The sequence below is a fragment of the Phalacrocorax aristotelis genome, chromosome 3, assembly GCF_949628215.1.
Source record: "Phalacrocorax aristotelis chromosome 3, bGulAri2.1, whole genome shotgun sequence".
NCBI lineage: Eukaryota > Metazoa > Chordata > Aves > Suliformes > Phalacrocoracidae > Phalacrocorax > Phalacrocorax aristotelis.
Window position 1 is genome coordinate 125,172,910 of NC_134278.1, and position 21,843 is coordinate 125,194,752.

The 21,843-nt window shown below is 43.6% G+C and overlaps 1 protein-coding gene across 3 annotated transcripts in view; it reads right to left on the reverse strand.

The window, feature by feature from the left end:
- SLC35F3 (solute carrier family 35 member F3) overlaps positions 1–21,843 on the reverse strand; it is a 200,211-nt gene that overhangs the window by 33,468 nt on the left and 144,900 nt on the right. For all 3 annotated transcript variants that reach the window (XM_075089474.1, XM_075089475.1, XM_075089476.1), the window contains one exon: positions 19,260–19,584. In XM_075089474.1, the coding sequence (XP_074945575.1) occupies positions 19,260–19,584 (325 nt within the window). The remainder of the gene's footprint in view (positions 1–19,259; positions 19,585–21,843) is intronic.

Below are 21,843 nucleotides of genomic sequence, written 5' to 3' on the forward strand. Positions count from 1 at the left end.
AGTTTCTTTTGGCTCTGCTTTGTGTCATCCTCAGTGCAGAGAGGCTCTGTTCAGAGAAGAGCTTTGAAAACTGCCCTGATGAGGAGCGAGCTGTGCCTCGCTAGCATCTAATGCGCCAACCTGGTCTGTGGCTGTGAATCTACAAATTAGGATTTCACTGAAGGTACCGATTTACTTTGTGAAAGACTGGAAGCCAGAAAGGAGCCCGTATCTGCAACAGTAATAACACAGGAACTTTTCAGAACACGATGCAGAACTCCAGAGTTAATGAATTGGAAAACCCATCTGCCGGTCCAAATGCCGTACTCGTGTTTTCAGCATCCAAATTACTGAAATAATAATACAACATGAGCCTTCCCCTCTGCCCGGTCTCTGTCAGAGAGGCATTCACTCAGAGGTGCCTGTGAAGGGTTGGACCTGGACCACGCAGGAATTATCAGCCTGGGTCCAGCCAAGCCCTGTCCTGTCTCCAGCAGCTGCCAGCAGTGGCAGCACTGGGACACAGCACATGAAGAAATCCTTCCCCTGGGATACCCTGCCACTTTCTGGTCTTTCTCTTCCACTTCATCCACCATGGCTGCATTAGCCTCACTCAGCCTGTAAGACAAGCATAGCTCCCTGTGGTTCCGGCGCAGTGAGAATAAATTACCATTTCATTAATTAAAGTGCTCTGAACTGCTTAGGTGTAAGTGCAGAGCCAACGTACAGCTCTATTGCCATTGACAGAACGACACAAACCACTGTGATAAGCTCCTGATCATCTGCTCAGCTCGGACTTTGCCAGCCTTGGGGAGCATGCTGCACATGCCTGGTCTGCCAGCTGGCCCTGCCAAGTTGGGGAACTGTTTCTGTGACAGGGAACCATCCATACTGGGTGCCGTGATGGTGCTGGGGTTCACCGGGACTACACCTCTGGAGAGTCCTAGACCTAGGACTCACCTTTGGAGAGGAAACAGTACAGCTACCTCTGGGAGTTGGTGTAGCAGAGAGAGTCAGGATCACCCAGAGTGGAGATACACAGTCCAGTGAGACCACCTGGAAGACTTGCGAGAAGAGCGCTTTGACGTTTAAGTGGCAGAGACTGACGGCTGACAGTAAGCTTGAGGTGACTCAGGAACGTGGTGTCCGAATTTGTCTCGAAATGTGACTGTGACGTTTGAAACTGCCAACTGAAAATGACAGCTTTTAACCTGGATTTCCCTTAATCGGAACCGATCATGCATTTCATGCTAGAAATGTTCTGACCGTTATCTGCTTCTGTGTTTATTACATTTCGATGTGCCTCTGGTAATGGCTTTAATAAAGTGTCTGGAATAGAGCCTGCTAAAGAGTTTTCTTACTTTTAGATGCTCAGATAGCATGTGATTGACTGTAGCACAGATGAACATCCTTTTATGATAGAGGGTTTCTAAAATAAAAGATAAGAATATCAGGAAAGACCCTCACCTACTATAACTGGATTTAGGGTTGCAAAAGTAATTTCTGTTCCTTGACTATTTTTGACTATAGGAATCAAATGCCTTTGATCAGCTAAGTGTGCAGCACATCCGTTTTTACAGCATTCACTTTTGGCTAAAATGAAATAGCTCTGTGACATACAGCTGTAGTTTATGGCATCCCCCTGGATTTAATGGGTAGAAGGCGTTACAGGGAGTGTGGACTGTGATTTTCTGAGCGAGACGTTGAGGTCTGTGCAATGAGCCTCCCTCCTGCTTGCTGGTTCTGAAAGCTGAGCTGCAGGGAGAAGAGCCAAGTATTTGCCAGATACGAAATTACTCGGGTCATTTATCTTCCACCTTCTACGCCTGAAATGCTTATTCCTTCCTTCATTTTGGAAAATGACCTTGTGATCCTTACTTCCAGGATCACACTCCGCTTCCAGAGCAGCTGCACAGACTGCAGTGAAAAATCTGCTCCCTGCTATTACAGGGCAAAAGCACTGTTAGGGCAAAGAGTGCAGGGTGTCCCTGCAGCCGGAGTGAGCTCCTGCTGAAACCTTGCAGCTTGCCACCTAGGAGAGAGGTAGACTTCAGCCAAGATTAATGCCTGCCTTGTGAGCGTGCCTGCTCTGTCTTTTTTATTTTTTAATAACGGATTTATAAAGCCCGTGACTTAGACTATAATTGTAAAATGGCTTTTCTGGCCCTCTCCCAGATCCGTGGCTCCAGAGGCCAATATCAGAATGCGCTACATAATTTGGATCGGATACCCTTTGGTTGCAGTTATGGTCAGTGCAATTGCAGCCACGTACAATGGATTGCCTGGGAAATGAAAATGGTTGGGTTTAGAGCAGAAAGCATGTGAGGGGGAGGCACAGGGCTGTTCTGAGAGTGGTTAAAAGCAGAGGAGAGGAACATAGCCTGTTTCAGTGTGCCTGCAAATCCTTACACACGCATAGCAGTGGGTGTTGAAATATTTAACAGAATATGTATCACAGCCTGCATATTCTGTAAGCACTTACCTCAGTTTACGTTCGGACATAGATTAATTTAACCAGATAACTTGTTGGTGTTATCTGGGAAAGCAGGTTTACATCCTTCTAAGAACTAAGATTTCTTTCAACCTTGGATTTCATACATGTCTTTTGGTTAAGCCAGTTCAGCCATGCTGGGCTTAGCGATGCAAGCTTTCTGGGGGCGCATCACAGTGAGACTTGTAATTTGCCTGCTTCTCACACAGGGCTTCTTCCTTCACTGCCATTAATAGGATCTGGACATCTCACATTATGTTCTGACATGAATGGGGTGAGATTGCAGCGTTATGATGGCAGAAAGCGGATCTCAGGCAGAAGAGGAAACAGGCCTTTTGAAAATCCTGGGTTTATCCTCATCTATAAAGACATTTGTAATTATTTCTCTTCCTGTTCATCTGCCAGGTTGTGCTACTGCATCACATGCTGTGTTGCTCAGGTTCGTGGTGAGGGCCATGAATGGGTGATAAAAGCATTCCCCTGATGTCATCTTGCTTCTGCCTGCCCTTCCCTCTGCAGGTACTGTGGGACCATAGCTGTCCTCCACAGGGCCCCGAACAGCAGCTGCAGGAGTCAGAAATCACCAGCTAAATGAAAAATAGCAGAGTTTAGCAGATATGTGCCTCAACCTTGACTGCAGGCTCCGTGGCACAAGTGCTGTTTCGCTGTTGGAAGGGAAACCTAGCGCAAGCTGCTAGTGCGGATCAGCATTTGCTGGATATTAATTTCATACAAATATTAAGCAATAATGATACTTGCACGGCTGTGTGAGCCAGGCAAAGGAGACACAGGCTTAGATAACGGCGATTTAATCTAGCATGCATGCCAGGAGAGGAAGGGAATTAGAAGTCAATAAATAGAGAACAAAAATACATGAATGAATAGTTCAGCAAGTAAAATGTGTATGGGCTTGAGTTAAGCCAGTGCTGAGCCTGGGAGAAAGAATAAGACAAAGAAGATGGTTAAGGCTAGGTATCCTTATTGCTCATGGCATCTGAAGAATGTGTAAGATGATGGATGCATTAATTAGCTCGCTGCATCTCAGTAGCTGAAATAGTTGGTAGGTGGGCTGAGCCATAAACCAAAATATTCCCAGCATGTGAGAAAGGCTGAGCAGGCAGCTTCAGATTATATGGGAGAAGGAAGCAAACAATGTCAGCTGCCCAACAGGAAAACATGGAATAATACCTTGAAGATACATAGTGGGAAAAAAAATCTACCTAATAATTCTTGCTCTTGGTTTTTGACGTGAATTTTATTTTATTGGTATGCATGTTCAGTAAAAATATATTTAACCTTTTCAGGATCAATAGCACATATAACAAGAAGGGTGAATATACCAAGTTTAGGGTGCATGGTCAACGCATTCTTAAGAGAGAGGTTCCCTAACTATAATCTGCGAAATAACAAATAAACTATTAGTTTACTATCTCCCCATACCCATGTTTACTCATGTTCACTACCAGAATGGAGTAACTGTGTTTTATGCGAGGCTGTTATTAAAACTTAGAGCATCCCTAGAGGTCTCTAAAAATTGAGGTTTATATGTGTTAGGAAATGGCTTGCAATCACATTTAATGTATACATAAACCATCCTAGAAAGTAAACCAACAGAGACAAGTGATTTGTTGTTGATGATTACATTTCTCATGAAGTTAATATAGAAAGAATTTGACAAATAATCCGTAGACAACGCAAATGAGCAAGCTGCAAGGAATTACTGGATTTCTCCGCCTTCACACTGAAAACCTAGGAGGATCATACCAGATTAAAAACATAAATTCATATTCAGGTACCTAACGCACTGACTTTTCCAGTGGGCTGAAGACTGTCACCACCCACTGATTTCAAAAGGAATTATGGGTGATCAAATTTGAATTTTAAAATAGAGGTAGGAAGGTTAAGCACGGCGTCTCTCGCGCAGGGCATCAGCCATGGTGGGATTCCAGCCCAGGAGAGCCGAAAAGCCTTGCTCAGGGGGAGTTTTACTTTGGAAGTGAGGACAGTATCTGTGTACGGCTGTGGAGGACGGAGCATTTACCACAAGCTAAGGATTTTTTTAAAATTTGTAGGTGTACGGAGAATGAAGAGGGCTGTGGAGGGCATTCGTTTCATACTGAACACGAGCGGGATGGAAAGCAGTGTAAATGGAGGTGAGTGCGTGTCCCGCAGCTCGATCCCCCCGCGCAGCCGGAGCTCTGCCTGGGGTGAGGGCAGCCCGGGGTGGTGGCGGGGGGCCGATGACAAGCCAGCCATGGCAGGGGCAACCTGTGCTGCAGGCACCGCCGTGCTTGCGGGCAGGCGAGAGCTGGGAGTGCCTCGTCCCCCCTCCTGAGGCTCCAGCTCTGTTCGTTGCGGGGAAAGGGATTTTCAGAGCAGGATCAGGCAGCACCTGCAAACAGATGCTTGAGAATAAGCAGCCTTCCTGCTGCAAGAAGGCAGGTGTCCGCTCCCTCAGCACACAAGCTGGGGCCTGACCCTGGAGACTGTGCTTTTCTACTGAGACTCACAGGGAAAGATACATGTTGTGCAAGGGGATTTTTTCCACCCCAGTCAAGACCACAACCCCACATTTACCCTGGAGCTGAGAGCACATAATCCGTGGCTTCATTTTCCCTTCTTTTTCAACAGTTTGTATCTTACAGGAGAGCTCCTGATCTGCAGGACACTGTATGAAGACTGTCCAAAGTAAAACAGCCTGTTACCCCTCTGGGATACCCCTGGTCTTGCAGGATAGAGAGATTTGCATTTGTATTCAAATGGTGCATATATATGTACATACGTATGTACATCTATACACACACACACGTATGTACACAACCATAAGGAGACTTTTCCAACAGCTTTCACTACTGGTTCACCACTCCTCCCAACTCAGTCATTACAGTTTCACCGCAGTCTTCGGTTAGAGTAGAGCATCCAGCAGAAGGACCTCAAAAATGCTACCCAAAATATCCTGACACCTCACCAAGTCTCAGCAACAGCGTCATCCAGAGTCACAGTGCCCTGCAATATCCCCGTCCAACTCCCCCGATGTACACAATGCAAAATCTGGCTCCTTTTACTGTAACTGTGCACTGGGTAAACTGTGTTAAATTTGGCTCTGTCAATACCACGCCTAAACAACTAGAATAAAGAGCTTCAGTGGTTGGGCTCAGCCCTTCCTCAAAATCTAATGCTCTGTGTTGAAACTGAGAGAGGTGTTATTCAATAAGTTTAAGTCCTTGAGAGAGAGAAAAATGTAGTGAACAGCAGTTCATATTGTTACTCATTTTACTGTCATGTCTGAATTTCTTTTCAGATTGTTTCCCGGGAAGAGCAACAAGAGCAGCAATGCGGTCTCATCCTCTGAGGTGAAACTATTTGTCCGGACACCTTACAAAAGCAATGCCTGTTTTGCTACTCTACTGTCTTCTGGATCCCTAGCAGTGAAAGTGCTGCTTCTCCGGCAGAGCACTGTTAGCGCAACGAACAGATCTGAGGAACCTCACTGATGCAGGCGTGCAAAGCACCTCTGAGGTGCGCAGGGCGCTGGGGACGCCAGCTTATTTATCTCCTAGGGTTGCTGGCTAGTTTCCCAGTGCTGGAGAGCTAGTCAGCTTTGCAACGCCCATGCGGGGGCTACCCAGGAGGTACAGCCTGCTGAAATCTCACTACAGCGCCAAGGATTTATGAGCTGAAGAACTGCAGGGCAAGCTGACCATGGGGGAGGCAAGTGGCTCTTTTGCTGAGGGGATCCCACAGCAGGAACAGCAGCTCCTCTGTTCATGCAGAAAGACCAGTGGCACGCAGCGCCAGAAAGCGGGTGATCCTGTCATCTAGCTGGAAATGTTTTCCATCCTATTGTAAATCATTCGTGCTTGTTCATTTAGTAGTGCTGGGCTAGAATGAGCAGCTCTAGTCGCTGCACGAGAGCATGGGAGAGGCATGACGTGTTGCAAAGACTACAAGCACCTATTAGGAATCAGTCAGGCATACTGAGGATGATGGGGACATCAGCATGATTTGTATCAAGTCTAATAGAAAAATCAATTCATTCATTCTTGGAGAAGCATCAGATAACAAAGTTGCATCAACAAATCTTCTCTGGTCAGTGCTGTTTGCATCTTTAATTGCCAGGAAAAGGGAGCACACCAGAACATGGGAGCGGTTACAAACCGCATCCCTGCCGAGGAGGGATTGACCAGGTAGGCATGCACTTAAACCAGGACACGTAGTTCAGCTGTTTGCATTTTGTCAAGCATGGAGGGACTGTATTCAAAGCCTTGGGTGAGCGGAGCCCATGCTAATGAGCTTATCTGCAGGAGCAGGTGAGATCAGCCATGATAAACCTAATTAAGGTGGGCTTGCACCTCACCCGCTGCTGCCAGTCCTGCAGCCAGTCCAGCACGTCTGTGTGTGTGAGGATGGATCTGCTCAGGCTTTACCTCTGAGAAAGAAGCAGGGCTCCTGAGGAGGGGAAGCATCTGCTGGAAACCACACATTGATGTTTATGCCTGTTGGCAGGATGGGCCACGTGTCTCAGCCCTTTTGTGGATCTGACACCGTGACAAGCCCTGCCCCTCAGGAAGGAGCGCCATTCAGCATCACTGAAAATCAGTACCAGCACCCCCAAACTCCAGTCATTTATTTAAATTAATTACTAAAGATATAGAAAATAACACTAGCAAGGAATCCGTGGGGTTTGCTGATTACTGTCTTTCAATTTGGTTCATAAATGTTGCTGGGGAGCTGTGAGCCAATTTCAGGTGACTTACACTAGTCCAGATTCTCATCTTCACCAACCCCTGAGCCATGCTGACATGAGATATTTTTGGTTTGAAAAGAGTGTAAATGAATTGAGAGTTTGGCTCATGGAGTGAGGACTGGATAACATGATGACAGAAGGGCTTTATAAACATTTATTATTCAAAATCTCTTCTGCAAATGTGAATACGCCTAGGCAATTATCTCACTTTAGCTGCAGATGGGCAATTTTGATGCAATTATTATGCACCTTCAGTACTACAAAGCTTTCAGTGCCATTCCTTTTGAAAATATCTGAATTAAACAGAATGACAAAACTAATGAACTATTGCATCTTTTTCCTGTCAGCTGCACAACATCTAGTAGGTGCCATCAGCACACTTCATGCAGAGGAGACGCGTGGTCACGGCTGTTAGCCCAAAGGCATGCAAATGCCAAATGCCCGCTGAAGACAAACCCATCTGTGGCCTTCAGAGGCTGAGTTACTTGAGGAAGGATGATTTGCCATTGCACATTCAGATCACGATATTAGATTGATTCCAGGATGTTATTTGTCATCTCTCTTTCAAATTTCTCTAATGAGATGTTTCTACATGTGTCTAAAATCCATGGTTATTTACTGTTCTGTGCTAGACCAAGGCTTTTTGCGTAATGAGACTCCAGATACCAGCAGCGTAATAGCGGAAAGTGTCTGAAGCCACATTGACAAAGAGAACAGTTTGTTTTTAGCACAATTGCTATGGAGGAAACACACTTGTCTCCAGTTTCTCAAAACTACTTGTCTCTGGCTTCTTGCAGCAAACATATCCGGGAAGCCAGCTGGTTTTTGGTTGGGGTTTTTTTTGGTTTTTTTTTTTTTGAATCCTTAAAACAAAACAAAGTTCAAGAAATATAAAGCAGCAGACAACACTTTGCAACTTGCCAGCCAAAAGTAAGGTCCACAATTAACTATACATACAACTGGTAAGATTTTCAAGTGGAATGTTCTCATTAAGATTCCGTTTACCTAAAAATAAAGCCAATTCAATGCTCGCTTTCGAAAAGATGCCAAGAAAATATCTTTAGCGGTTTGGTAAATTTTATTTGTACATTCATTCATGTTAAGAAACGAATCTGTTAACACATGAAATAGCTGTTGCTTGTATGATTAAATCTTCCCTAGATACTCCTGAGTGACTTGTCTGGGCCCCTGTAACCTGGATGGCTCTGTGGCTGCTGAGCTCTGGAATATTGCATGCTAAGAGCCTGCAGCCAGCCACAGGACTCAACACATTAGCAATACTACGCTAAACACACTGACCATTAAAATATTGTAGGATTTACGGATTTAGCTTACCTCGTAGAAGAGCTAAAAGAACTATATCGTTCATGTGAGTGTTATGTTTTAGCAGAGCTCACGCAATCTGCTCCCACAACAGGCAATATTTGCCCCACCATCTCCGATTCCCAAGCATGCGTTAACCAGTGCTTTGGGCTCCTCTTGCTTTTCAGACTCCTCACTGCTCAGTTGCACACGGTTAGAAAGCTCCTGCCTTTTTTCAAACACCTCGCTCACTCTGTTTCATGCCACGTAGCTCTTTCCTCACCTTCTCCCATCAGCAATGATTTAGCTGACCTTTATCATATCCCCCTACAGTTATCCCTTTTACATGATGAAGAGAACAACTCTACTAAAAAAGCCACATGGAACTTGGTAAGACAGAAAGTAATGGCATTATAGGAATTACCTGGAACTACAGTAAAGCGCAGTTGTTTAAGTTGTTTGAAAAATCTATGAAATCGATAGAGCTCTTTGTTAAATGCTATAAGACTTTCAGAGGGTTGGCCTTAATTGCTAAACATGTCATGAACAAGTGCTGGCCTGCAGGTACGTTAATGGAAGGCAGCTGATCATTTGGCTGTATGTCACTGTGTCCTCTTCTGGGATACTATTTTTCAACATTAAGTTTTTCTGCTTCAGTTCTCTGGAGTCAAAAGACACTTTTTAAAAAATTATGTGGGGGAGTAGGGCGAATTTCAGCCTGGTCAAAGCCTGAGTTCCCCTCTGAAAGAAGGAAAGACAAAACACATCCAAATAATTATTAACTTGCTATTTTTAATATTCACCGATCCAGACTCTTCTCTAATAGAAAGCAGCACGCTGTCATGGGACTCAGTGGAGCTGTGCCAGCTAGGGTTAAGTGCTGCCTGGACCCATTACATTTAATATACAAAACTTAATGAAACGCTGAAAACGCTAGGTGAAAATTTGTTTGATTATTAAAAATAAGTTAAGCAGAAACACTTTATAGTGGGTTAACACAATTTTTTTTTAAATTTCAAGGTTAATAAAAAATAAATCAAGTCCTCAGGGTTTAAATCAACATGTTCTTGCCTGAGGACAGACAAGTATTTAACGTGGCTCTGGCAAAAAGGTGCAAACAGCAGCAGAACGGGTACCGTTCACGCCAATGCATTCTGGTACGTGTCATTTTGGGGTATCTAGAGACAGCACATTAAAAGATGCAATAAAGTACACATAAATTTAAATAATAATGGTTATGTCTCATTCAGTGTCTGCAGATCACTAACCATTAACAAAATAAAAAAGTAGATATGATGTGGCTCTGTGCTGAGCAGGCTGGACCAGAGGCCTCCCTTGCCAGGTCCCCGGCAGCCAGAATTACTCCATGTTTCTATGACCTGATGTTCAGGATATCATGGTGAGATGGTCTAACAATAGCACCATTTGTTAGATGGTGAAAATATCAGACAGCATTACAGAGCTGTAGCTTCATTTTTATTCTAGGTGCTATTAAGTGGTACTGAAGGTAGAGGTGTAATTCTCCCTATTTTCTAGTGTGCTATTTAATAGGAGAGCTGAAAAATCATCTTTCTGTACTTGGAAATCTATATGTACTCCAGCTGAAAGCATAATAAGCCAGACTAGTGGAGAAAGCTGTAGGCTCAGTGCAGAAAAAGCAGGATACAATTTTCAGTTGGCCTGGCTAGCCTCCACAATAGGTAAAGTGAAGAGAATTAAGTTAAAAAACACCAGTATTTTGGTGAAGCAAAATATTTTTTGGTGCAATGCAAGGGCAAATACCAGATGACACAGAGTTACAGAGGAGTCCTCTAGCCAACGGACCTGGGCTCGTACCATCCAAGGGTGCCCCGTGTTAGCAATGTACTACACAAAGGTTAATACCACTCTGTCACTGAAGGGACAGTCTCGATGACTTGAGATCCCTGGGCTTTAACATTTGCGTCTGCTGAAAGAGATAGGGATGCCATCCTTCACGTAAGGCTTCCAGAGGCCCATTCCCCCTGTGGGAGTCTGAACATTTTACCAACGCAGTGGAAGGTTTTCAAAGATATGAAGGAAACGTTGCATTGATCTCTTACGCTTCAACAAACAAGCAAACGATCCCCCAGCTCCAAGGAGAAGGAATGCAATTTATAAATTAACAAACCATGAGCAAATGAAAACAGCTCCACATGGGGAAGCGATCAGCTGGAGATATGGGGAACAGGGAATATAGATGAGGCAGCCACAGTGGACGTGGTTAGTTTTGGCTTGCTGAGGACAAGAGACCCAAATGATGTGGCAATGACCGTAAAGACCATAAAGTAAATGAGGCTCTTTCCTTTAAACTGGCTGAGTTTTAGCCTTGACCCCAAGGACTGACAAACAGAACAACAGGAGGGTTGTTTCTTTTTCACAGCTAGGCTGAAGAGAAGCGGTCTTCACTGTCAGCCAAAGCAGGCAAATGTGGTAACGAAACCAGATTTTGTTTGTCTGCTCCACTTTGGATCGGATTCTCTGGAGGGAAGCTACCATTTAGAAAGGCATTTTAGCACTGGAAACACAGAAACGGTTGTACATTGGTGTGCGAGTACATATATGAACCTGTCCAGCCAGCAGCTCATGTCTTACTGCTGTTTCCCTCCAAAAAAATCTATCCAGGTTCACAGATATTATTTAACTGCTCATCAGGGTTTTTCAATTTCTGAAGCCCTGTTCATGTACCTATGCTGCTGCTAACCTTCGCCTTTGGCTATTTCTCCCTTTTTACCAGCTAAAGCCTTGACTAACAAGCAAGGGTGCCAGCTCCTGCAGACCCGGACTGAAGAGGATCTTCAGCTAGGTACTCGTGCATTTCTATGAGGCTGCCTTTTCATATGAACACAAACAATCCTGGAAAATCTGGACATGGTCCATAACCACTAGGCAGCTGGACAAAAAGGTTTTTTCCAGTTCTGTAGTACTGCCAGCCTCCAACATTTTTCACTGTATCATCCATCTTTATTGAGAGCTGTTAATTATAGCTATGAAGTCTGTTACCATACAGGCACTTTCCTTTTTTAAAGCAGCTTTAAAGGTAGCTTCCTTCAAGATATTTTGACACAGATCTGGGCTAAAAAAAATTTACGCAGAAATCCTTATCACTCCCTACTGAGTTTTGTTGGTTTTTGTGTTGCTGTTGTAAACAACATGGGAGAACCTGTCTATTATAGTCCCCATTTAATGAGTTTGTGTATTGGGGATAAAGCATGTCCTGAAAAAGGACCAGTTGTGAACGCTGCCTTTTTTCATGTTATGATGCCTGGAAAAACAGCATATCCATGCTCACCTCAGCTTTCTGCTTCTTTTCCCACACAAAAAACAAGATCACACAAGATCTTTTCCTGGTCCCTTTTTTTCCTCTGCCAACCACAAAATGCAGTTACTTTCCTGTTTGTGCATGCAAGTCATGCCTGGAGGCAAGGAAGGGAGGAGGTGACCTCTGAGGTCCCCTCAACCTGGCTTGCTTTGGTTCCACAGCCTCAGTCAGTGCAGAGGGATCAGCATGGGTAGGATCGGTGCAGGTGGATTCGCTCTTGAGGTCTCCTGGGAAAAAGCCCTTGCTGCGTGGAAGCTTGACAGCTACTAACCAGAGGAAGAGCCAGTTAATAAAGTGCAGTTTAACTACTGACCAGAGATCATTCAGAGCTGCAAGACATGACACTTTTTCCAAGCAAAAGCCATTACATAAACACATTGTTTCATAGCACATGCCCTGTCTGCAGGTAACAAGAACAATTACTTCTCTTTCTAGTCCTTGTCTTAAGCGCCATTACCTCATAGGAGACATATAATGTAATTATTTTAGAGCATCTGTTCAAGCCACAGCAGAGAAGACAAAAGCAACGGAACAACAAGACAAAATTACAGGACACCACTTAATTCAATCATCCAGGGAATGATTCTGCACACCAGGCTCAAGAGCATGTGTTTCTCCTGATCAGGTAGTACCCAGTCTTTATTCTTGATTAACATTCCACAAAGGTCCAAAAGCCCAGAAGAGGTGACCCTCAACAGATGAAGAATCTTCAGATTAAGGGGAAGTTTTTCACCTGGCATGAATGTTAAGCTCTTTTCAGAACATCATGGTCTGAAATACAAATGCAATCTCCAAGTATAAACTGGAAGGCTAAATTAGAAAGGACTGGTTTCCTAAAGAAGGAACCACGACTGTTGTCTCACAGAAGCTAAGACACAAACTCTCAAAGGCAGTGTTAGCTACCCAAGTAGAAGGAATTAGCAAACTAGTCAAACAGAAGGTTAAAGAAATTCTCTTAAAGGTGTTTTCAGGAGATGTAAAAGCTGGGGTAGGTTTAGAAAGGAAGGTAAACATATAAATCCCACCGTATGTGCCTGAGATCCACAGGCAGGCTTCGCACTGTGAGAGCTACCTCCAGAGATGTTAGGACTGAGGCATTCATTTTGGGGCATTCTGCCAGTCACTCACATCATCAGCCCAATGTAGGTACCAAGCTCCCAAACCATGCATCTGAGGAACAGAAAAACTACCACCTTGAACATGGTCCCAGGAGCAGTTTTTTAAGCTTTCCAATGGAAAACATCAAGGAGTGCCACCTCAAGCCTAGTTAGGCACTTAACCCTGGGATGGTGGAGGGCTCCCACTAACAGCTTAAGTTTGGCAAACAGACTTCCTCTTTCTCCTCAGCCTTTCCTGCTGTTTACCATATGTACCTCACGTCTGTCTCCTCTACAGGTCTTTGCTCTCCCGGTGCATTTTAGGAGGAAACTGCGCATTCAGCTCTAAGCTGGCAGTGCTGGAATATGCGATGTGGCACTGAGGAGCCAGCTATGGCAAATTTCCTTGCTAATCTAATGCCTGCTACTGTCTTCAATGGGTAGAAAAAACTTATGTGAACAGGAGGCTACTCTAGAAATACTCTGGAGCTGGAAGACTACCTATTTTCTCAAGAACAGGCAGCCGGTATAGCATATTTTTGACAGCTGGCTGAGAAAATTCTGTTTCAGGAACCACAAAGAGCAGGAAACCATGACAGTAATCTTTAATTACCTAAGAAAACAACTCTTCCCAAGGAAGCAGCTGAAATGACAATTTATGTGATAAACTGGCAATAATACAGCATAGCTGTATTATGTCAGGGCTGCAGTGAGAAGCCACCTCCAGAACTCCCATAGGGTAACGCACCCCTAGCCCACGTCCTATGGGGACACACTTTCCTTTTTAAAAGGAAAGAGACAGCAGCTACCACAGGTTTCATCAGGAAGAGGTAATTATTTAACTTTGAGAAACAGAAGTTAACAACAGGCATCACCCTGAGCTCCGTGGCTTCAGCTGACCTAAGCCCAAATGGATGCTCCCAGCCCTAGCTTGATGCTGAACACACTGATCATCAGGCGCCCAGAAACACTTCCAGCAGAAGGCTTCACTATTACTCCTACTTGCTAATGATACAATTTGGCCTTGCCTTCAGCTAGAACCCCTGGAAGAAAAGTGCAGATTCAGTGAAAACAGTCTGAGAAGTGGTACCGTCGCTCATCAATAACACACCACCACCAACAGTTCAGACATCTGCAGGAGAGATATAGATGACCATGAGTATGATAAACCTCTTGCACAATATTCACATCTTCTTTTAACTAATCCCTTTGATACCAAACACAAAGGTAAGGCCTGACAAACTGCTGTAGAGATCAAACTCACTTAATTTGGAATTACTCCTGGCTTGTATCTATCTAACTCAGGTAAGAATCAGATGCTGTATCTTTTAATTTCAAGGGCTCTTTTTGTTCTTTGGCTGTTGTTTTTTTTTCCCCAACAAGCTAATGGGAACTTGAATTGTAAAGTGATTTTATTTTGAGGAACACAAAGTAAATAGGTATTATTTTAAGGCTAATGTACTGAATTAGACAAAAAGAGTTTATAAACTGAAGTTTTTTGAAAGAAAACATGCTTCACTGGGTGACATTTGCTAAAAACACTTGTATTCATCGTCATGTCTTGATGCCTTCGTAGCTTATTTATGACTCTGTTAATGCCGTCTGCTCTGGTGGCGAAGCTCCCACCTAAGTAGTAATATAAATCAGTAGGATGCCAAAAGTCAACCACACTGTAACATTTTAATGTTGCTGGGTAAGAGAGACTCATGAATACAAAATGCTGAAAATTAATAGTAAAATAGCATCCAGTCATGCCAAATCAGGCTCTGACCTTCTTCCCCCTTAGAGTTTCATTGTGGCCAAGCAGTTGTTTACCAGCACTGCGTGTCCGGGTTCTCTGCCTGCTGCTGCAGAAGAGGAGGGCAGTGCCCATGGTGCAGTGAGTTGCACCTCCGTATGAGTCAGGCTCAAACTAATGGACCCTACTCCCGGAATTACTGGGGATGCCGGGCCAGTGCCTCATGTCCTCCATGCTAGCAGAAATACATGTGAAACACATTTAGAAGCTGGCCCACGTTCTCCTGGACATCATGTGAAGCTAAGGCACTGACAATTTCCTGCCACTGAAGAGCTAAGTCTTGATTCTGAACCCACATGCAAAAGCGACTCTTGTGAAGTTAGTTCCTTGGTAAATCAGAGTAAGTGAGATCTACTATGTTAGTCCTCTACCATTGCTGCCCCCCGTATCTTGGTTCAGTTTCAAAGAAATAACTGTATTTTGGTGTTACCCACAATTTTTCTTTCTTTTCAAAGAAAAATCTCCAGATTCTGAAGGACTAGTGGCAGCTAACTGGGGGAAATATAGAGACAAAACTCTGATTCATTGGAAAAGAACATGTTAAAACATGTTCCAATGTGGTTGTAGATCAGTGCAGGTACATGCGACAATTCTTTCATTCACCCAACACATCAGCTCCAGTCAAGGTTATGGAAGAGATTTAGTTTTAGCTTCTGGTGTTTTCTTTAGCCCTAATGCTTTATGAAATAAAAATCAAGATCTAAATGATAAACAAATAAATAAATAATCACGTAAACCATTCTGGAAAGTCCTGCCCTTTCCTTCTCAAAAAATCATTAGATACAACTGTACCATCAAAATAAGTGATCTTTCTGAGGTATTCTCCTGCTAAAATGTGAATACCTCCGTTATTCCCCCAGTCGGCACACATGGAGTCGATCTTTATAAAAGGTGTGTTCTGTCCTGCCTAGAGATACACAAAACTAAGTAATAACTTACAGAGATTTTAATTTAATCTTTCATGTAGCCAGGGAACTTTAAGCTCTAGTGCTTTTAATTTATGTTACCTCATAAATTAATAATGTAGGTATGATGGAGGGTGGCTCATCAGATTAAATGTGTCATTTTATAAACCAGTTCGGAAGCAAAAAATACGAAGCCAAAATGAAGTAGTCTTAAATGATCCATTAGGTGCATAAATCATTGCATGTGTTATTTCTGGACTGGACAGTGGCTGAAATGAATGATAATTTGGTTACTGTAATTTTATTTTAAGCTAGTGAGCACTTGCAGAAGAAGTAAGAGGGCGGCGCTGACCCTGGCGTGCTCTTCAGCGGCCTGCCGGAGCTCTCTGCGCCACTCCCCACGCACGCAGTCCTGTGCCAAGCGTGGGTGGCACCCTTGGTAGCGAGCATGGGACAGGTTCTCCCTGAGCGGTCTACACTTGGGCACAACTCTGGCATTTGATGGAGCTGCACAGGGAGCCGAGAGCAGTTTGGACGTGAACGCGTCAGTTTTGGTTTGCTTTGAAGAGTGACTCTCCCCATGCTGTGGACACAACTGATTGTCTACTTCAGCTTAAATAGGAAGTTCCTTACCATTCAAAATGGGTCAGTCAGAAATCCTTAATACCTTACATTATGGCCTAATACTCAAAATCTTATAAAGAAAGTGAATAAACCTGCTCTTAAATTTAATGTGCTTCTATAAAATTTTGGCAGTAAATTTATTATAGTTGTATGTGCTATAAAATGTGAAAAAATCTGTGCAGCTTTAAACCGGTTTGTGTCCACGACAGGTATGTTCTTTTGTGAGACTACAAAACATACAAATTCATATATTTACGGCATAGTACATATACATACTGGTAGAACACAAGAGGAATTTAAAACCACACTAAACCATGTAATCTGTATGGGAGGGACTATATATGTATTCACTGTTCCTACATTTTATGATCCCTCTTTTGTATATTTTTTCCTAACGGTTGCTGCTCTTTACATGCTTTTGAGCCGTACCGTGAGGCCCCCCGAGCACGCCTGTTGGCGCAGCCCCGCGAAGCCGCCCACCGAGGAAGGGGCGGTGTGAAGGCACTGCCTGCGCCGCGGTGAGGGGAGGCTGAGCTGCCCAGCCCTGCTGAGGAGGAGGCGGCCGCGCAGGTGTCCCTGGGGAGCTTTGCTGCCAAAAAATATTAGGTGTCTGTGGATTTTAGTAACGTGTGTAGGCAAGATCTGAGAATCCCTTCATTTACTACCTCACTGCTAAGGTGACTTAGATGTCATAATTCCATTTTCTCCCACTACCAGCTTTTCATTTATTTCATTGCAAATTCCTGCCAGAGAGTATATAAAATATAAATGAAGGTGATGGATAAAAGAAGAAGAAAGTGATGAAGCAAGTTGCTTGTTGGTTCCAGGTCAGAATTGTCTTATTTTAACTACCCAGAAGCCTATGCAATGCCTCCCTAGCATGTCCAACTGTGCTGGGAGTGCAAGCTTTCCTGAAGATGGTAATGCCTCATACAGAGTGCAAAGTATCTGTATCTCTCTCTATGTACATATATATGCATATATATAAAAAATATACAGAAAGGGGGAATAATTAAGAGGGGAAGCTGGAACTCAATGCTTGGGTTTTCAGATATACGTGCACGTGACATCTCAGCCATAATGAAGCAGGCAGATGAACAGTAATTATTCTTACAGTAATTCTTAGTGCAGGACCACTGGAAGGTCTCAGCGTAGACAGTGCACATGTTGAAGCAGACACTACATAAGCACATGGTAAGGGACAGTCCTTCCTCTGAAGAACTGTCTCATCCAAATGAACAGAGAGCACAAGGAAATCAGAGGTCTGTAGCGACTTGTTCAAAGCCACAAAACAAATCTGCAGCAAAGCTAGGAACCCAAAACCTTATCTCCAGATACCCAAGTCTACCCTGGCATCAATAAAAAACTCTGCAAATTAACCCTTGTCAGTCTGCTGGTCAGACACACAAATGCATGTATTTTACTAAGCCTGCTGCAAGCTGACTTGTAATGATGCCCCCCTGCATCCCAGACAGGCTGCAGGGCTTGCACCTGCTCTTCAACTCAGTCATCATTTAATTAAATGGCAGACATAAAACTACCAACCATATCAATTAACTGCAGCAACAAAGGGTATAATGCTCTGCTTTTAACCCCAGGGATCTGGCGAACCACAACTGCACACCCCAGAATTCAGCAGTATTTAAAACATTGGAGAGCAACTGTAAAGAAAAATATTTAAAACCCAAAGAAACGAAAAGGTAGTTGTTTTGGGCTAGCATTTTTGTTTCCAGGCTAAACTGTTGCTTTCTCTAATCTCCATGCTTCTCCCATCTCTGGAGCAACCATGTTTGCTGTAGAGCAAACAACAAATACAAACTGAAAACTGAAGTGTAGAAAACATGGCATCCTATGGAAATACCTTTAAAACTTCTGGATACTGCTCTAGGAGTAAACAGTGAAATTCCTTTATCTGCAGCCCCCAAATGATTTAGAAGATGAAGAAACTAATGATGGCTAAGTACTGCAATTTCGGCATTTATAATCTTAACTTTAGTCATCTGAGGTAGGACACTGCCTGAGTACCCTGGTTACTTACACTTTTTCCTATGATGAGTTTCCACCTCACTGCTGCACAGCTGGAAGCTGAGAAATGTGTACTTCTTACTGTTTACTTTCTCAACGACTTCATTAAAAGGCCGTGAGCCCCACTGTGTAACAGAAGGGGAAAATGTTGTTCACATCCTTCCACGTATCAGGGAAGCTCTCTGACACGGGACATCTTGATGGCTGAGTCATCCCATCTGTCCCAGACACCTCTCAGGCCAAAATGAGATGAGATGAAGGAGCGCACACCAAGAGGCGGTCCTTCAAGCAGCCGCAGCATCCTCAGCCCCTCTCGGAGGACGGGCACTCAGGGTTTTCCATGAGCGCTTCAGGCTGTGTGGGTTTGGCTTGCCGTGAAGACAAGGTGTGCTGAAGACAAAGTGCTGCCTTTGGTTATGACTGTGCTTCCTCCCGGAAATAAACACAACAGCTCGAGTTTAACTGGGATCAGAGCTTGGCCTTTGATGTCAGGGGCATAATGCCAGGAAAATACTGCAATACTTTTTACTTGGCTATTCAAGGCACTGCACTAGTCCTGAGTTTGGAAAAGGAAAGCTTGTTTAGCTTACTCAGAGATTGCCATAAAAGCCAGCTGTGGGTAGAGGCAGAAGATATTAATAAAAAATTATGTTCACAGAGGTTTGAACAGAAAACTCTTGAGAAGCAATTGCAGAAAATGCAGACTTCCATTACGTGACTTGTATATATCAGAAATAAACCTGGATTTCTTGCCGTTGGAGTCAAATTGTGTTAAGAATAATAACATATCACCTAGCACAGGACACGGAATGAATTCAGAACATCCTTTAACAAACCTGAATAGGAAAGCAAATGCAAATTTGATTTAGCTGGCTGATGTGAATAAAACGTCCACTAGAGGTAGAGCAGCATGCAAGAGCCACAGGAAAAAATAAACAAAAGCTCCCATACCTGTATCTTTGCTTTGGAGACTGCTTTTCAGCTGACTTAAAAACGTGTCCAAGATAATACAAAGGAAAGAATAAAAAGTTCCAGTTTGTTGCAAACCACGTTAGAGTGAAGGGTGCATCCAATTTCTTAAAGGTCAGTTTTGCGAGCTGGGTTGAACCCGACCAGGAGGAGCAGACACCCAGGACCACAGCCACACCCCAGAAAATCTTTTTGAGTTGTGTCACGGAGCATTTCCAGCAACAGCGGTTCACCCTTCCACTGCCTTCCGCCCCAGCTTGCATCTGTGCTTCAGCTGGGGCTGGAGACTCCCGGGAGCGCTCATCCCCTGGGGAGAAGAAAACACAAGGCTTACTAAGAAAACCCAGGCTGCATTTTAGTTTTCAAATCCTAGGCCCTTCTGAAGTCACGTGGTTATTTACCAGCAAAAAAACCCCACCCCAACAGATCTTGACACAGAATGTGTTTCGTTTTTAGATCATTGCAAAGCCTCTGGTTCAACCGAGGCATAATTACAATGCAAATAATAATTATCACCTCTAGATTTAGAAGCCACTGGGTAAAATGGAAATGAAAATTACATGTTGCTCTGATTTACATAGAAAGGCTTAACACGCCACTTAAACTGATGCTGTTAGGATGTGTAAACGAATGAAAAATATGGTGTTGAGTTTAATAAAGCAGCAAAGGGGATTACAACAACACTTGGAATTGTTATTGTCTTGGAAAATGTGGAATTGAGCATCTTATGGAATATGGTGTTTCTTAAAAGCAGAGAGGTGACAATGTACTTAATCTTGAAGTCAAGCACAGTATCTGCAATGTAAGTAGAATGAAGAACACTGAACTGGGATCAGCTAGTATTTCAGTGATCCCTAGCAAAACATGTAACCAGATGGCAAAAATTAGACCAAGCCACAGGCTGCCCCGAAGAGCATCTCAGACTAGGCAACCCTAGCGTGTTAGCTTGAGACCTGCACCAAATTTAAAGCAGCACATGGACTGGAACTTTGCCCCAGTATAACTGAGCCTGGGATGCTGCTGGAAAGCTCGGTTTCGCACATGCCTTGCTGCCGACCCCAGCGGCCGGGGTCCCAAAGCAGAGGTGGCCCCTCAGCTATGCACCCGAGCACCCATCAGCCCAGTTACAGACACTATACAAACCAGGTGATAATTTTTAAAGGCAGCATCCACTGCATGTCTGGTTTCAAATCAGCTGCATGACAGCCATCAAAACCTCCTTCAGCGTTATGTTTCCAGAAACTTGTCTCGTTCACATATTGCACAGAGTCACAGAATGACAGGGGTTGGAAGGGATCTCTGGAGATCATCCTGTCCCTATTACAGCTTGTCCAGATTAGAGCACTTGGTTTAACGAAACAGTAACTTCTCTCCTAAAATACCATGCCCCTTTACTTACGCCCTTAAACATGAACTGTTACAGCCCCGCTGTCATACCACTATCGGCAGATACTCTATCCCGCTTGTGAATGAATGAGTAAAGTGAGGTTAGTTGATTCAGTTCCCATCAAGATCAAAACGTGCTGGCAGACCTCAGCAGCAGGCCACTGCCTTTAGGGCTTTCACCTGCCTTCCTTAAATTCACTCCATTTAACATCTGCTAAAGCTGTCAGTCACCTGCACACAACACTCAGCAGTGATTTCTGTTAAAGGCTGACTTCAGTTTAGTTGGTCCATTCACTTGAAGGACGATGTAACAGTAATTCGTGTTGAAAGCCAGTAAACTCTAACTTCAAAAGTGTCCAGAGGTCATTGCATGCCTTGAAAGGTGAAAAAAGAAATATAGGTACAGACGGGACAAGAGACTCTATTATTGCCAAACATTCATATATACTCAAGGTGGACTAAGAGGGATCTGCACATAAAAAAATCCTTCCTTATATTGGTAAGAATCGCTATATGGAATGGAAAAGTCTCTTAAAGCTTCTTATTTAGCTAACTTACTTTATTTCTTATTACCTACATTTGTATTTACATGAGCTAATGAATTATTAAAAAAAAAAGGTTTATTCCAATGGAGTGAACTATTTCATTATTTCTTTACAGATAAGAAATGGATGATCTGAGCTAAGAGTACCATCAGTTTGCCTAGTAGAGCTGTATTTTGTGACAGGAAAAACTGTGGCCTCTGTTTGTCATCTTGAAATCTAAAAAGAATGCACAGCAACAAAAGTATAAACATCCAGTCTTTTTGGGAGGCTTTAAGAGACAGGGCGATGTTGCTGATCTCTCCACTTATTTCAGTTTTCAATAGATGATGATGTGGGCAGCTTCCCACGTAATGGGAGATGCACCAGCAGGTCAATGAATTATCCAAAGTTACCATGGCTTTGTATCAAACATGTAAGGGAAAGGTTACAAGCTAACTGCTAAACATTAGGAGAAGCTAGAACTGAAAAAGAGAAAAAAAAAAAAAAGGCTGCCTGTGAACCTTAGCTCATTCAAAATCATTTAAACACATTTTCTTTACATCATTGCTTGTATCTAATGCTTCTTGCCTCACTCGCTGCACAGACAGCTCAGGGTTCAACTTATCAGGGAACGGTACATTCATTTCTTTTAACTT